Source organism: Corvus moneduloides, chromosome 8 (genome assembly GCF_009650955.1).
Source record: "Corvus moneduloides isolate bCorMon1 chromosome 8, bCorMon1.pri, whole genome shotgun sequence".
Classification (NCBI taxonomy): Eukaryota; Metazoa; Chordata; class Aves; order Passeriformes; family Corvidae; genus Corvus; species Corvus moneduloides.
The window spans coordinates 16,746,739-16,764,181 of NC_045483.1; the positions used below are offsets into that span (position 1 = coordinate 16,746,739).

Sequence of the window (17,443 nt, forward strand, 5' to 3'; positions counted from 1 at the left end):
CTGTAATTTTGACTGTAAATATGAAATATAAGTCTTGGTGTATGTCTGGTTGTTGAAACTTAGTTTCTTTTCAGTGAGCCATGCAATGTTTTAGCGGAACAGTTATGGTACAGAGAACTTTTCAAAAGAAAAATAAACCAAAAGCAGAGAGGTTGATCATAATTTTAAACCCATTATGACCAGTTTTGAAAATCTGAAATCATACAAGTGAGGTCAGCAATTGAATTATTTGATTTAATGACTGGACAATTTTGATACATAAAAATAGATACTTAGTAATGAACAAGTTTGTACAAACCAGATTTCTTTTGTACAGTACAAAACAATGATGAAGATAAAAAAAGATTTGCTAGGTTACAGGGCAAGACACAGGAACAACAAAACATCATTGAATAAAAGTTTTAAAATTATCAGAGGCTTATTTCATAAATACAGTGCAATGCTTTCATTTAACAAATACAAAATTTACTATTTATCAACATCAGGAAATATATAAAATGTCTTTGAATGACAATCTGATTTAAAAACTGATGCAAATACAATAGCATTTTTAGAATTCTGAGGTAATATTACACATTATCTCAAAAAAAGCTCCAATAAATAAAACTAAACAAAGGCAAAGTGCAATTCAGTGAAAATGAGAAAAGATAAAGCTTTTATTTTAACAATAGTAGAGAAATAGTTATTAAAAGTGGGCTTAAGCCTTAAAAAAATACTTTGGCTAATTTGCCATGTTTTCAGATAAACTGTATAGCTATTTATTCATAAGCCAACCTTTTATGAATCCAATTCTACAGAGAGAGGAATGGGGGTAGGTGTTTGCTTCCAGGTTTCTTACTTACATCCATATTCAGCTGTTAGAAATTTAACATTGCTTGCAGCTATCTAGTTCATCCAGTGCAACACGGAAAGCTTAATTTATTTCTTAACACCTGAAATCCTGCAAGTTAAGATTTATTTTAAAATCTCCATTTGGGACATACAATGTAAAAATGCAGAATTTTTCAGCACTGCTTTTAACACTCTTTGTGCTAACCTAGTATAGTTCCAGGCTAAAGTCAATGGAAATTTTATTATTTGTATCAAGAACAGCACAACGAATAAAGTGCCAAATATTCTAAAATATCCTAATATTTATCTCTGCCTTTAAAATCAGTAAAATCACCAGTAACTTTTCTAGGAGAAAGGAAAAAATAAAATTTACACTTAGTTATTGAAGAATATCCACAACAGCTTTGAAAGCATGAATTAGGCAGATTAATTTGTAAATCTGTTGATTGTATGTAAATAATACAGAGAGAGAAAAGAAGACTAATATAGTATTTGAGAACAGACACTACAAGATATTTATGCATCCATGCCCCAGCAGAAGTCAATGGGGAAAGCTGACAAATTAGATGCCTAAGTGTCTCAAATGATCTGGGCCTTATTCAGCTGAAAGAAAAATCTACAGAACACACAGTAGCTATGCATATTTAAAAATACAATACTGCATGCTCATAAATTCTTTCCATTTAATGAATAAAACCCAGACTTACAATTATTTCAGTATTTTAGAACCATTTCTTCCCCAGCTGCTAATTTACTAACTCAGAGCAGACATACCAAGAACTCTTTTCACGTAGTTTGTGCAGTGAAAAACACAAAACATTGTTTTTAAATGCTGGTCTCCAAGTTAATGAAAGTTGAAATATTTTTCTGCAATGTTATTGTACTCACTTTTGTCAGAGCTTATTTACGACTTTCAGCAAAGTTGCTGCAAAAAATAATAGCATGATACACTATATCAGTTTTCCATGTGTTGTGGATATAATTCTCTTCCTAAAGCATTTCACCAGATGCGGAATTTATTTTAAATATCTAGTTTTGTTTACTATAATGCTACAGTAGATCTGGCTAGTTTGCTATTAAGAATGAACACACAAGTTCCTTAATACCTGTAGCTTGAACTTGAATCCCCTCAAGCTGAAAAAATACCTTTTAACTCCCTTGTACAGTCAAGTGTAAAAGCTGAATATACAACATCTAAAACCTCTTATTCATAAAAAATAATTTTATAGCAGTAAATGGCACTATCAAAACCCTATTTCTTCACAGGCAGTTATTTACATACTTCTTAGACAGCTGGTTTCACTGAGAATGAAAACCAGAATAATAAAACTACATACATTTTATAAAGACTAAAATTCCTATTTGCCTTTGTGAAAAAAATGGCTACATGCTGATGTTATTTTTTTTTCTATTATTAATGTTAATTGAAAACAATCTACCACTGGGATTAACTAAGAGAAATATTCTGTATATTATCTCCCAGTGAGATACCTTGATGTAAAGGAATTATGATTAATGATAAAGTGCTATTAAGAAAAACCTAAAACTTGGGAATTGTCTTAGTTGGGTTTTGTTTTTCAAACAGACGAGCATTTGTACAAAGAAAGCTACTTTCTGTGACAAAGCAAGCAGTAGATGTATTGCCATTCAAGAAAAAACATACACTTCATATTTAATAAAAAAAATTTAACTAAATGAGAAAACTGGCACAGTATCAAGAGACATAAAAATGAAAAGCTTAAAGGCACAATCAGAAGAGAGTGAATGCTACATAAAAATGCTGTTCTTGGAGTATTTAATCTTATTCTAGACCAAACCCCTCTGCATTTGAAATGCCAATGATCAGCTTTTGCTTCAGTTCCTTCTTGTTCTTGTAAGGAGGGAGACAAAGCTGGTTGAAGCAGGTATGGGCCACAGGTAACCTAAAATAATTTAAAAAATACCCAACAAAACACATTTTAATAATGCAATAGAACCAGAACACTGCCAATTGCCTACACATTTTCAGTTAATTATTTTTTAAGTAGGAAATCCTGTAAAAGGAACATTTATCCTAATGGTGGTTCAAGTTCTGTTGAATGCAAGTAACACCACTGCTGGTCATAAGTACCTAAGGTGAACTTGTTTGCCTGCAACTCCCTCCCCCATCTTAATTTTTTTTTCAAGTTGGAAACATTCCCTTCTGGATTATGGAAACTCCAGGTACTACATGACTTCTCTAAACACAAAATCTGGGTGTAGTCAGAATCCACAACATGGAAAAGGAAGCTGGGTCCTGCAGTAGGTACAGACACACCTAGAAGAACCACAGTTACATATCTGTGAGGATACAGAATACAGCCTGGTAGAACACATCTTTACAGACCTAAGTGGGGAGCTCTGAAGAAATGATGAAATGCTGGAAAAACAACAGTTCACAAATTCTGGTCTCAGCTATACCAACACTTTCAGTTCCAAGTTTCTCCTGAGAAAGAGCTTGAATATACGTATTGCAGGTAGGACTAAGGAATGCCTGACTGAAACACTGGAAACTTTATTTCTCCCCAGAATAGCTTAAGTTGATGAACCACAGGTGATAAAAAGCTACAGGAACTCCTTGCCCTTTAAATTCTCAAGTGACTTGGAGGACACACACGGATATAGTCAAGGATATAGACTTCGCCCCTCAAGTAATCTGCTGTAGGAGGAGACAGGAGAAAGACAACGAGCTGAAGCTCAACCTGACATTTGGAAAACACACTGAAAAATGTATTAAATCTGGACACACCTATTTTATTATGTGACTCAAAAGCCCTCTAGATCTCTTTTAATTTAATCCCTCAGTCTTTTGAATGACCCCAACTTGGCCTTCGATCATTGGCAAACACTCTCAAAAGGGGGTGGAACCCCCAAGTCTTGAAACCCAAGCTACTTTCCCCTCCCTGCCCTTTAAATGATCAGCAAAGATCTGTTAATTGGACTGGAGTCTTGGCTTCAGAAAGTTGAGAAGCTTTTATTAATTTGACAATTTTTATTGCTATTAAATTCTTTGATCCTATTGTGTGAGCAGTATGATGATGGTGTCTACATTCATTCCTGTGCAGGCAGTCTGACAGCAACAATTATCTTGCAAAACACAGACCCTACAGCCGTTTAAAATGCACACTATTTCAAAACACATTTTCTCATTTTTAAGAAAAAGAACAATTTACAGAAGAAACATAAAGAGTGATTCAATGTTGACTGATTTTTTCTTCATTTTTCATCTGATCTTCATGTTCCTTTAATGTTACTGGAACCAGTCATTAGCTCATTGAGAAAAGCATTAGAAATACCTCAGTAATGAGATAAATTCAATTTAAAAAAACCTCAAAATGTATTATGTTTATGCATTTAGATCAGCTCTTCACAGAAAACCCAGCAAAATTCAGACTTTGAAAAATATAGTTCCATTTAAGTATTTTGATTACTCTAAATGTTTGAGAAATCTAGATAAAGCCAGTAATTACTGCTTCACAGTGAGCTTCAGAGCAGCAAGTTTTTCCATACAGTTTTCAAATCGCTTAAACTTTCTCCAGTCTTAAGAAGAAAAATACTAATAGGAAAGTGTATCCCAAGTAAATTCAACACAAAATAAAACGCTGCCAGAAGCATATGAACTTGGTATGAACAAATTAATCACAATGAAATTGCAAGACTGCTTTGCTCCTGTATCTTCTGAGCACCTTCTGTATCAGCCACTCACCAGAGGCTCTAAAGAATGCTGCACACCCTCACAGCCACACGCTGAAATTCTTATTTAGACCATCAAGACAGAATGCAAGCATTTTCTGCAACTGCAGAGGTTGTGATAAATAATGCCATCAAACGCAACAAATTCAGAAAAATTCACGGTAGTTCAAGGTATATTTTCATTAGGTCAGCTGCCATGTTGGGAATGATTAAATACACAATTTATTTGAATTGAAAACATGTAAATAATCACTATAAATAATTACTGTCCTCAAATGTAAACATTGACTGGAAAAACAACTTTTAAATCTATGCAATCAATAAATGGGTATACTTGAAGGCAAACTAAAGGAGTCCATGCAGTTTCTTCCTTGCACTGCTTTACCAAAATCTGAATATCAATCTAATATCGATATCCAACTGAGACGGACAAAAACTCTCTAACAGTTTAGAGTTAGAAAGTGTATGTTTATTTGGCGCCAGGCACTGCGTGGGATAGCTCCCTAAGATGCAGGGCCCTGATCCAAGCAAACACAATACCTTTTATTTCCAAACATTATGAATATCCAAAACACAAATGCATATTCATAACATTAACACCTCCCATTCTCCGCTTTGTACGGAAATGAGCTTACATGTCATTAAGCGTGCGTAGTGTGTGCTCTGAATTGAGTCAGTGGTCTTGAATTGGGTCAGTGGTCTTGAAAAGATGAAGTAACTCATCTTCCTCAGTTTGACCTTTTCGCCTCTCTGAACTTTAACAATCCTAGTTACTTTAGTGACCTCTAAGTTTCCTCCTGTGTGACTTTTGAACGGGTTCCCACCAAGGGAGGAAATTGGTGATTGTCCTTGTTCCCTACACCAACTTATCAATGTTTCTATTCCTCATTCTAAGCACAGCTAAGCAAACATATAAATGACAGGTCATCAGTTATTTGGTAATCAGTTACTAACATCTTAAACCCATTTCAGGTCCAGCTCTCTTAACTCTAGCTGGGCCCAAATTCCATCCTATTCTAACTAATTTCAACACAGCTAGACTGTAACTAAAATCTTTATGTTTCTTCTAAATCTATGTTTCAGCACATTAGTTTACTCTTCTTTAAAAAGACATTCAAGAGCAATAAGGACTCTTGGGAAACAGGTTAATGAAAAAAAATTTAAAAATCCAAAACATTACTTACCAATTAGTGGATGTTTCACTCTTTGAAATCTTGAAATTCAGATCAGCCATTCCTCCCACAGGTACTCTATCACTTCCTGTAGCAAAATGTAGCAGCTTCTTTTGAAGGTCTAGAGAAAATCCAAGTACTACATCCCAGAAGTATCTATGCTCAGGGCAGAGGGAGAAGAAAATGTTGAAAGATGCAACATAGTAAAAAAATAGTATGAAGATGATAATAAAACCACAAGTTCTACATGATAAATATCACTTACCAATAATTTAATTAATATATAGGACATCAGTAGTACCCCAATATACAAGGTTAAATTCCCAACAAATTGACAAGTACAATGTTTTATTAATTTTGGAATGATGTCTTGCCAAAAGATGCCTCAAGCCACTTATCTATAAAAATATAAATGCCTTCTACTCACTAATATAAATGTCCTTAGTATCAAAGAGAATTGGGCAAAAAAAGTATTTTTAGAAGATTGGATAATAAAAATACTGAGATTTCATATGCAGGATTTGGAGCTTTTCTTTTCAAACTACTCTACTTCAATGTGCTCATAATCTTTTAAGGATATTCAGTAAACACATACCATTAAGGATCTAATTCTTCCTACTTATGATAATTTAGTAGTGTCCTTGTGTTACTTGGAAATAGGTTTCTAAAACTTCAGTCATTCTCAGATTACCCTTGAAGAGATTACTGCTGGAAGTCTAACATTCCATGATGTTTTAAACTCGGTAATTAGAATAAAAACCCAGGCCTACCGTATAGTAAGATCAGTTTTTTGGTAGCCCTCATACTGGGTACTTCGCTGTAAAGCAGACATATCCAGTTCAGGACTGCCACAGACAAGAATTTCAACCTCCTCTGGACGAAGTAACTGCCATAAATCAAGGAAAAAAAGTTTAATTTTTTTAAAAAGATGAGAAATTATGCTACTAGATTAAGATTACATTTTTATTTTGTCATTATAGAAAAATTAACAGAATATCATTCATTTTAAGTCTCTAACTTGGATACACACTGATTACAGAAAGATTAATCCCTCAGCACTTTGAAGAATCTCTTACTGCTGTATATAGTAGAAAGCTTAATTACAGGATAACACAATATTTCAGCATATTTTGCTCTTCACTTCTTCATCATTCTTACAATTATTACACTGACTTGCCTGTCATCTGATCAGACTACAAATGGGTTAGGAAGAAAATTAAGTTTGTACATCTGGAATCCAGAGGGAGGGTCTTGATGTCAATTTTGATTTCAACTTCCACTTCATTGACAAGTCCTAGTGTGGGTAGCTGAGCAGCAGAGGCTGACAGGACTTGACTCTCAGTTGTACACACTGCTGTGCAAAGTGAATCCTTATAACAATAAACCATGTTTAATACCCACTAAACTTACACCTGCAGAACCTACTTATTCATTTACTACCCCTTCATCAAGCTGCATGGACGCATGTCATGGCATTTCAATGGAATCTCACTGTCCTTCCAGAACCTTCCCTGTGGTTGGGCAAAACTTGCTTTGCTGCCAGGTGTCACTGGAATTTAGAAAATACCAGGCAAATTGAAACTGCCTCTTCTTTCTCAGTGCAGAAGGGATGCTGTAAATTACAAAATCATTCCAACAGCCAAACAGGACTGAAAGTAGAAGAATGTTTAATCTCAGCTTTACTGAGTGTTCTTCCAGCAAAAAGCAATAGATGTTTTCAGAGGAGTCACTCAGGAGCCCTCAGACACAGTTGTTTTGCAGTTCCTAAATGTAGGGAATACAAAGAAACCTTGTAAACATTCACAGGAGAGCCTGTGAAGTGTCTGTGAATACATAGTAATAAACCTGTCTTCTGGAGCTTTATCTCTTTGCAATAAAACACTACAGAGAGCAGTTGATTACCTGATTCATTTCTTCTACTTATGTTGGACTAATCAAGTCTGTTGATCAATCAAGACTCTTTCCAAGTCTTAAAATCATCCAGTGCAATTTGTTTTAATTTAGTTAAGTCATTGTCAAATACTTGAAATAGAAGTGAAGAGTTATGTTTCACTTTACTCTTACCAGTAATGCATATGAAGCACAGACACTATGAAATCCATAATAGAAAGCTGCAAATTGTTTGTAGATTGATTTATTGAGAAGAAAATCAACATAGAGCTGCACATATTCTAAAAAAAAAAAAAAAATTGTTACATGATAATAATTTTAATCGATCACCTGTTCTGCTTTCCAAAATTGTAGTGAATTATGAAAAATGAATGCATTTAATTTTAGATACCATTAAATTGGTAGGCATACCAGAAAGAACTACAGCCATTTCATTTTCACACTTCATTAATGAAAACCTAGGCTTATAGAAAGGAGAAAAAGGACAAACTTAAATCTGCAAAGTATGTGTAGTTAATATACACCGAAGTACCTTTCCTATTCCGATTTGTGACTGGAATTTTATCTCCATTTGGCTTTAAGTTGTAAGATTTTATAACACCAAATTCTTCCTGAAAAACCTACAGAAAAAGAGGAGTCAAGGTCAGCACTGGAAAATGAACTCCTACACTTACAAACAACAAAGCTTGTATGAAGTCATGTATTTCCTCTCTCTCTTCAGCAAATGCTGCAATTCTGAGAGTTGTGAGGTTTTTACAAGTTAAATATTATAATTTTCAACACATTGCTCAGAAAATTAGTATTCAAAGAATATCAACCCTGTTTCATAGTGGCATGTCAAACTGACCTGCAGTCTCTGGAGCCATGGAGTTTTTCATACAAAAGAACAGTATAGGAACAGCAAATACAATTAAGAAGGTATTTGTTCTGATGTAGTTCACCTAGGAGCTAAGTACCACCAATATGAAATTTCATTAACTAGTATGTGTGCTCTGAAATGAAGAGTAACTGAAAAAGGCTTCCTTGACTGAAATAGCAGTTACAACACAGAGGTCAGGCAAAACTGTAAAAACAGGCTACTGCTGAAGTGAGATTTCCTGGACAAAATGCATAAAATAACCAAGTAAGCTTTGACTATCTTCTGCATTAGACAGAAAAGGGATTGTCTTGCAGCCAGATGAATTTCACAAGCCTGCTCATTGATTGCAAGGTGGTGGTGTCAAGGAGAGCAAAGAGCTGGAAATGCACCAGCAGCTGGCCAAGTGACCCTGGCCGTGAGCACTGGGATCCACCCATGCTGCCAGGGAACAACAGCTCAGAGTCTCATTGCGGAGCCAGAGATCCTGGGCAGCGCTGCCCCTGGAGCAAGCTCTGATCTCCGTGCAGTTATATTCCAAACCATCAGCAATCACACAGCAATGAGCCACTCCACTGCCATTTTAACACTGGGAAAAATCACGGAATGAGGTTGAGAAGCACTTATGGTTGGTGCACTTAATGACCTGAAAGGTTGAGTAAAAATCCTCTTCGACATTGCCTTCATAGGATAGAAGTTCACTTAGTCCATGCGCCAATTCCTGCAATACAAAAAAAAACTTGTTAGTAAATCTAAAAAACTAAGTGATGCACTTTGCAAACATGTGCCAGAAGCATTGTTTTATACAGAAAGTATCTTGGAAAAAGCTGTACATTTAAACTGCATGCTATGCTAGAAAACATTGAGATTTTCTGTTTTCAGCAGAAGAAAAGGAGACTTTATCAGCCTGTGCTGAAAAAAAAAGCTGTTTTCAAATAGTTCATAACTCAAGCATTAAATATAAATAAATCAGGTTTTATATCAATAATTTCTTCTCTTAAAAAATGTAATACTTACAGGCATAATCTGAAACAGGTCATCTAATGTGACACCACAGATGCCTACAAGTGTGTTATGATCACAGGGAACAATGGGAGGACTCAATAATTTCTTGTAACAGCAAGGTGGGAAACGAATATCCAAGGTGATGCTGTTATATACAGCAAGTCCCATAAGCTATATATGTCAAATGTTAAGGGCAAATCTGACACATCCTTATTATAGTTAGGATTTTTGCAGCTTGGAAAAAATATTCTAAGAGTCATGCTCCACAAAGAGAAGGAATGGAAATTATTTAATTTTTTCTGGACTGACAATTTTAAACGCAGTTTTGCATTACGGTTAAGCAGTGGTTAACATGGTTCAAATGATGCACATTGACAGAATGCTTGAGAATCTTCTTCATAATAGTCTATACAAGAATATCTACAATAATTTTTCCCAAAGTATTGTTATGAAAACAGAGAAAGATAAATATGTATTTTTTCAGTGAGAGCTCAAAAAAGCACTATTTCTTTTAAGTAAATATAAAAGCATTAAGAAAAACCTGCACTGGTACTACAGCTCATCCCTTAGCACATTTAAGTGGATCCCATGAAACAAATTTGAAACTATCCCAATTCAACTACTCACAAGAATAGAATAGTTCTGTTAGAAGAGACTTACAACCATCACCTGATCCAACTGCAATCAGTAAAGGGACACTACTTCCTCACCTCAGTGGAGTTATAAGCATATACTACCATAAATCATTTGTCTTAGGTTTTCATATACAGGCACAATAGAAAACCTAGAAAATAAACTTGTGCTAAAAATAGCATGTGGCTTCCATTTTGTAATAAAATAGGCAAAAGCCACATACTGCTCAATGGGGACTTAAATTAAGTATTATTTCACACAGGCACATTAATGTTTACTGAAAGAAACTGAAGAGGCTTAAGTACATAAAAAATTACAACTTATACACAAAGAAGTTGCATGTTTAACGTCGATTTAGCATTTTCTGACTGTGAAATGTACCACATACCCACACACCACCATTTTCTTCCTATTTTTAGTTCTTGCTTGAACAATATTCAAAAAAATACATTTTAAATGGAACACAGGAGTATATATAACCTTTGAAGGAGCTCTAGCCAGTGCCTTATTTCCTCCCCACACCAGCTCATTGAATGGCTGTCGTTCGGAACATTCTAGCGGACAGAAAAGGATACGGCTCCAACCAGACGGAATTCCGAGTAGTTATCGCATTTAAAGCTGCTGAACCAATGGCAGTGCGAGTCCTTGTGGTAGGTGAACATGCCTGCACAATGGCAACGTGGCCCTTAAAAAGCCTGAGCTTTGTAAGAAGTCGTACAAAGCCTCACCTTTCTTACCCATGCACCCTTAGAAGTGCTCCTCAGAGTGCCCACATCTCCATGCTTGTTCCCAGGACCCTACTCCCACCACGGCAGGAGTCTGCAGGAAGATGCTTGGGAGGGAGCACCAAGGGCAGTGCCAAGCCTGAAGCAAGCAAGTGGGCTCAAGCCCACCAGCCCTGCTGGGTGCTGGTGCAACACATTCTTCAGGGCCTCCAGTTGTGGATATTCTCCACTGTCTGTACAGTCTGTTTCTTCATTGCACTCCAGCATCTGTACTGCCATAAACATTAACTGTCTAACCAAAAATTTACTTACTGCAATGTAAACCCACTTATTTCCTCCTTTCCTTCCTAGGTCAGTAGCAAATGACAATCCCTAAAAATGCTGGCATGAATCCCATGATACAAATACTGTAAGCTTTACCTTCTTGGAACAGAAAACTGTAAATGGTTTATGTTATACACACACTACCAGCAAAGGGGTATGTTTCATATTTTCTATCAAAAAATTATACCAGAAAAGTTAAAAAAGCCCCAAACTACATGTACCCTAAAAAAGCCACTCATGGGTCTAAATGACAAGCTAGATCCTACTCAAATCATGAGTATAGACGAGTTTGACTGCTATTTGCGTCAGATACAGAACATTCTGTTTTAAAGAGTGGCAGAAAGTAAAATCCTACATAATGAAAGCAGATAACAGCTCTGAAATGCCTAGGAAGTATTGCTCAGAGAAGCAAGACACACTCCACACAAGCGTGCCTCTAATGCAGAAGTAATTGGGATAAAACGTGATGGACTGTTTCAGTTTGTTGGGATTGAATGGGCCAAGTTTATTATTGTTGCCATGGTCTGTACAAACCAAAGCAAGGAATACTTCTAAGCACATCTTGCATGCAACAGCTCACTGCATCCCTGTTTGAAGATAAAGTTGGTGAAAAATATTTAAATGAAAAAAAATAAAGTCCTTTTGATATAAAAAAAACAAAGACTGAAAATCCAACTTGTTTCAGGGACATCTAGTTCTTATGACAAATTACAGACAAAGAACTGCCTTCATGATTTTCCCCCCACTCTCCTGAGCAATTTATCTTTTGAATTCCAGCTCAAAAAGGTGCTCATCACAAAAGGTTTGGACACTGCCATTACCAGAAACAACAGAACAGCTGCATGTAAGGCAGAGCAAGGTTCACACACTAAAAGATTATAGGGATGCTGGAACAAAGTAGGTTTTGAATCCCATTTATTAATTGTCCACACCAAGATAAAGAAAGCATTGCAAAACACACAAGCAGGCGCTGAGTTAATTAAGAATTTTTAAATTCCACAGCTAAATCTGAAGAATCAGTTAACCTGGAAAGGGCAAGAACAGTGACATTTTCCCTTCCAAGCTTCTGACATGTTATTTGCATCTTCAACATTAAAGACAGCAGAGGATACAGTCCCTTTCCAAGGGACAAGAATATTTCTGAACTCCTCCCACACTTGGCTGATAGTCGTAACAATGAAAGAATTTACACTTTAAAGTAAGGAAGCCTGCCAGAGATAGTGAAAAAATATATTACTCTGAATGTTTCCAAACTCATCAGTTACCAAGCTCTGCTGACAGCATTTTTACTAACAGAACTGTCAAACTTACAGAACGCTTTCTGCAGGATAAATTGTTTCCTATTAAGGTTGCTATCACCAACGTCATGTCTCGACACAGACCCCTTTTTACTACAAAAAGGGTACAGGCAAATAACAATCTCAGCAGATACGATGACATATTTATGACTTAAAATTCTGTACCTTTAGAAGTAGTCCTATAAACAACAAAGGACCATGATTTTAAGGCACATGAACACTTCCAGGCAAAGACAGGCAAGCTCTTGCATTCTACCAATGATTTTCAGGTGTTATGCTCAAGTCCCTGGAAATCAATTTAAAAGCCATCCTGGTCACACTTCAACCCACTAAGTCATCAGTAATGTATCCACGCCCAAAGGAAAGCTCATTAGAGTGGTGAATAAAACTCACCCAGATCCATCTACATCACTGTAACACAAGTGGATGGAACTGCTTGTTTATGACTGCTCATTCAGGTCTTACAATCTCCTACTTAACCAAAAAGTCTTATTTTTTTTTTCCCTTGGGCATGACATGTCATTACAGGCTCACAGGTCCTGGTAACAGCAGAGGGAGGCTTTTTCATTCAGGCTCACACCTGCCAATACTGTCTCTGCTCCTAACTGAAAGACTTTTCTTTCCTGAGATTATTTCAGACCCCTTTAAGAATACTGGCCACACAGATACCACAAACAGACGATATGATGACAACGATTCAAATAAAAGCTAACCTCTACCTATCCTAATCACAGAAACAGTACCAGAACTTGCAGGCACTCTCAGTGCAACTATCAGCACCAAAAAAACCCCATGGATATATGGGAGACCAAGGTCAGCAGTTTGCCAGAACTGACCAAAGTAACAGTGTCCAGCTGCAGCTACTTACAAAAACCAGGAAAACTCCCTAAACTAGCAGTATGAAGACAACTGAGGGCAGAAAGAGAAAATGCAGCATGTGAAGAAATAGTGAAGGATGGTAGATGATAAACCAATACATTTGGCCTTATCTCCACTTGAATATTTGCTAAACCATTGTGCTGGTTTAGGCTGAGATAATTTCCTTCGTAGCTGATAGCTAGTACAAGGCTATGTTTTGGATTTGTGCTGAAAACAGTGTTTATAATGCAAAGACTTTTCTATTACTGCTGAGCAGTGCTTACACAAGAGTCTGAACAAATTTTCACATTGTACTTAAGAATATTTATGAGGACTCACCATAATCTGGGTGAAAAATCTGCCGAATCAGAAGAAGAAACCATTCTTTTGTCAGGCCACCCATATCAAGACCAGCTTCTCCTACAAATGTGACTTTTAACTTCTTTTTCAGATCTGCCTTCTTCCTTGCTAGCTATTGTGAAATAGGTAGGGAAGAAGAAAAAGGAGATTTAACATATTGTCACTACTTCTAGCCATGGAGAACACACCTCAGCCTCTATTCTACTGCTCTTGCTTTGCCTAAACTATTAATTTGCATAGTTTTCTACTAATAGGTCAAAACTATATTAAAACAATGACTGAATTGCCGAAGCAAGACAATTATGACTACTTGACACCACCAACTACTTTGCACCTGGTGTCACTCTCTGGGCTTGAAAAGAAGTTAGGTGGTGTACAAATAGACTTAACAAGCAATTAGATGCAATGAATTGAGTCTGTCTGGAATATTTCAGACCTGTATAATTTTTTACCTTTTACAGAAGATGTGCTACCAGGAAGAAATGACAAATTTAAAAAGTAATTAGACATAATTTGGAAATATTTAGAAATAAGGGAATAAGATAAACTTTCAATATTTGAACACCATTTGGTTCTGTGTAAGATTCCTGCCAGCAAGTATCAGCTGCTTTATAAAACTGTTTTTCAGACAATGGTGACAAGCTCTTTTCATTGCTTTTTCCTAAGAGACAGCATTTCACCACAAAAAACCTGCAAATAATTAGATTACAGCCTTTTACAATTAGCAGTGATCTTTCAGACTGAGTCCCCATACAAGTTTTCTTTAAAACATTAATTACTGTCCAGCTCCAGAGCAAATGTTTAAACCAGTCAAGAGTACGCTTGTGATAAAATAATCTCCATGTTGCTAGCAGCTCCAGTAAATTCCTATTACACAAATTTTGTAACTATAGGTATTGGTGTTACTTGAAACAAGCTATTTATTATCTGAAGTGATTTTTCATTGCAAATTATTTTTTAAAATTTGAAATAAAAGTAAGACATCTTCCCTCTCCACATGCCATTCCCCATAATTTTGAGAATATGAATCTATAATATGTTCTTACTCATCTCTGAGATGGGTAGAAGAAAGCACCAGAAATAAACAGGAGAATATTTTGACTATAAAAACTTCTGAAATTGCTCTTGGTTATTTTAGTGTGGTAAAAAGCCTACAATGCCTGAGAGAAAGCAATACTACCAATCATATTTCTTCATAGGAGAAAAGGCCAAAATAGACGGGTTTTAATATAGGAGAATAAAGCTTAAACTTATATTTTCTGACATGAGTAATCATAATTTGTGTGATGTTGTTTTCACTACCTGGACTTATTCTTCAGTATCATCAGGCTGTTCTCAATGTTGAGAAAGAGACAGAACTAAATTTCATTAAATAATGTTAATGAGCAAGGTTCAGTGGATACTGAACAATTGCCTAGTTTAATGGAAACACCTGTTTTATTTCTAAAAAAGGAAAAATTACATTCAAGAATGTGACAAATTAGTTAAAATCAAGTTAAGAATTTAAGAAAAGAAAGCCTAAAATTACTCTTACAGGATAGAGAAGGAAAAGAATAAAAAATTCCAAGAATTAGAACAGAACAACCTCATTAGTGATTAGTCACATCCTATTCATGCTGCTTCATGGACTCAAGTCCTACATAATCTGATAATTGTGCACTGTATTTTTAACACAAAAATTACTAACACAAATACAGACCATGTGCAGAGTATGCATATTTGTTATGGGCTTAGCTATGGAGCAGTATGAGCATAGGAAACGAATTTCAAAATGTCTAGCCCAATCTGTCCTGCAGCACTGCAATTTTGACAGTAATGAAGTTCTTTTTATTTAGTATTATGTAGTGGTATTCCCAATCTCTTAGTGAAAAAGATTTAAATATGACTTACTGAATTGAAATCTAAGTTCAATAGCCACTCTGCAGCAACACACAGTTTAATTATATTTTTTTGTTACCTCATCAAGTGAATCACTGACAAGGTGTGTCCTCCTCACTTTCACATTTAGGAATAACATATTCATGTCAGGCTTCTGTCTTCGAGAGACTTTATCCACAAGGCTTTGCTATTTGAATGAGAAGGAAACATTACACATGCAGTATCTTCATTTCAAAAAAAGGTGTCACACTTGTTAACTGTAAAAACTTCTCAGTATTGTGCATTAAAGACATTTCCCTAACATTGTAACTGTTTCAGTATCTTCTAGGAGATGGAGAGAAATTTCTTTCCTACTGCAGATACCATTTACACTATGTTTGAACTAACTTACTGGGAGCTTTAACAAGAAGGTGGCAATTGTGCAACAATTTTTTTTACTTCCCAAATTGTTAAAAATATACCTATAAGATTCTAGAAAGTGGCTTGTGCTTTAATTAGCTCTTCACAAGGCATATCCAGCAAGACCAGAATGCACAGGTGGGGGTGCTGCCACACAGAGCACTGAGGCAAAGAGTATCACCTGTCACCTGTAGAAAATTAGCACTGAGGGAGGCAGACAACGCCTCTTTCCAAACTGAAGAGGCTGCCCAGAAGCAGTACCTCTTCCATGACCTGAAAGTATACAGCTGAATCTTGGTCTTCCATGACAACACACCTTCAAAGAATAAAATACAAAACAGTCCAAAATTTTCACAGAATTTTTCTTCCTTAATCATCTTGTTAACTTAACATGCTAGCATGTTATGCTGGTTTCTCAAAAGAGGAAAAAAAGTAAGTCAATTACTCTTTCTCTACAACACTGCTATCTATAAGGATCCTGAAACTAAGTACACAAAAAAAAAAAAATACTGAGAGAACCCAGCATGGACATTTGTAGACTATTCATAGTAAAATGGTTTAAGTTCTTTTTCAGGGTAGTCAGAAATTCTAGAAGTTGTAATGACAGGTCATGTGTAATATCAGTCTGACAAATACTTGTGGTGGGGATGAGACACAGACATTTATCACTGAGGGACTTACCCGTGCAATACTTATCATTTGTTGTTCTGAGTCTCTTTGAATAATAACTTTTTTTGCTGCTATAGAAATAATAAATGGGTATTGACAGAAAGAAAACCTAACAAGAGAAAAGAAGATGAAATATTTTCTTTTTAGCATCTAGCATATTATTTTCATTTTAAGAATACAGGAGTGAATTATCATTCATAACTAATCCCTCCACTGACAATAATTTGCAAATAGCTGCTTTTTTTTCACTTTGTTTATAGAGAGAATTGATTCAGTAGAACAAACTGTTATTTGCAAGTACTGCTAGAAACTGAAATTAATAATACTTATCTTTTGTCATTTGGGTTTTGTGTGGTTTGTTTTGTTTAGTTGGTTTTTTCCTTCTCAAGAAGACTATCAGGTATCAGACAGAAGCGTAGCCTGAAATACCTGATTCAGTGGAGCAAATTATGGTCTCCAAGTTTTCCCCAACCGCTGCTAGAGGCAAGGAAAATGCCTATGAATGTATTGGAGGCTAAAATATGTCTTTAGTAAGACACAGTTAGAAGTCTATGCCAGTAATTAATAAACTTACTTTATTATCATTCATATTTTACGTATTTTCTCCAGTTTGAAAAGACAGAATGAGATTTATTCCAGTCAATCTCACATCCACGCAGTAGCAAGTAAATATTAGCTATATTTTTCAATAAAATACATTATTTAATGTGGATCTCCATACACATAAACAGTATGCATATCATATATACAGACACTATCCATCCACTATATTTAATATAGATATACTAGACACAGTGCTTTGAAGTACTACTCAAACAAGAAACATGCAGTTAT

At 35.7% G+C, this 17,443-nt stretch overlaps 1 protein-coding gene across 2 annotated transcripts in view; it reads right to left on the bottom strand.

Moving 5' to 3' along the window:
- Window positions 1-213: 213 nt before the first annotated feature.
- The window catches only part of HECTD2 (HECT domain E3 ubiquitin protein ligase 2), a 35,271-nt gene continuing 18,041 nt past the window's right edge, over window positions 214-17,443 (bottom strand). For both annotated transcript variants that reach the window (XM_032115744.1, XM_032115745.1), the window contains exons 11-21: window positions 16,622-16,718; window positions 15,621-15,728; window positions 13,643-13,775; window positions 10,674-10,762; window positions 9,478-9,636; window positions 9,107-9,181; window positions 8,137-8,224; window positions 7,779-7,885; window positions 6,485-6,600; window positions 5,727-5,870; window positions 214-2,753 (exon numbers count right to left, since the gene is read on the bottom strand). In XM_032115744.1, coding sequence (XP_031971635.1) covers window positions 2,633-2,753; window positions 5,727-5,870; window positions 6,485-6,600; window positions 7,779-7,885; window positions 8,137-8,224; window positions 9,107-9,181; window positions 9,478-9,636; window positions 10,674-10,762; window positions 13,643-13,775; window positions 15,621-15,728; window positions 16,622-16,718 — 1,237 coding nt within the window. In that variant the 3' untranslated portion in view covers window positions 214-2,632. The remainder of the gene's footprint in view (window positions 2,754-5,726; window positions 5,871-6,484; window positions 6,601-7,778; window positions 7,886-8,136; window positions 8,225-9,106; window positions 9,182-9,477; window positions 9,637-10,673; window positions 10,763-13,642; window positions 13,776-15,620; window positions 15,729-16,621; window positions 16,719-17,443) is intronic.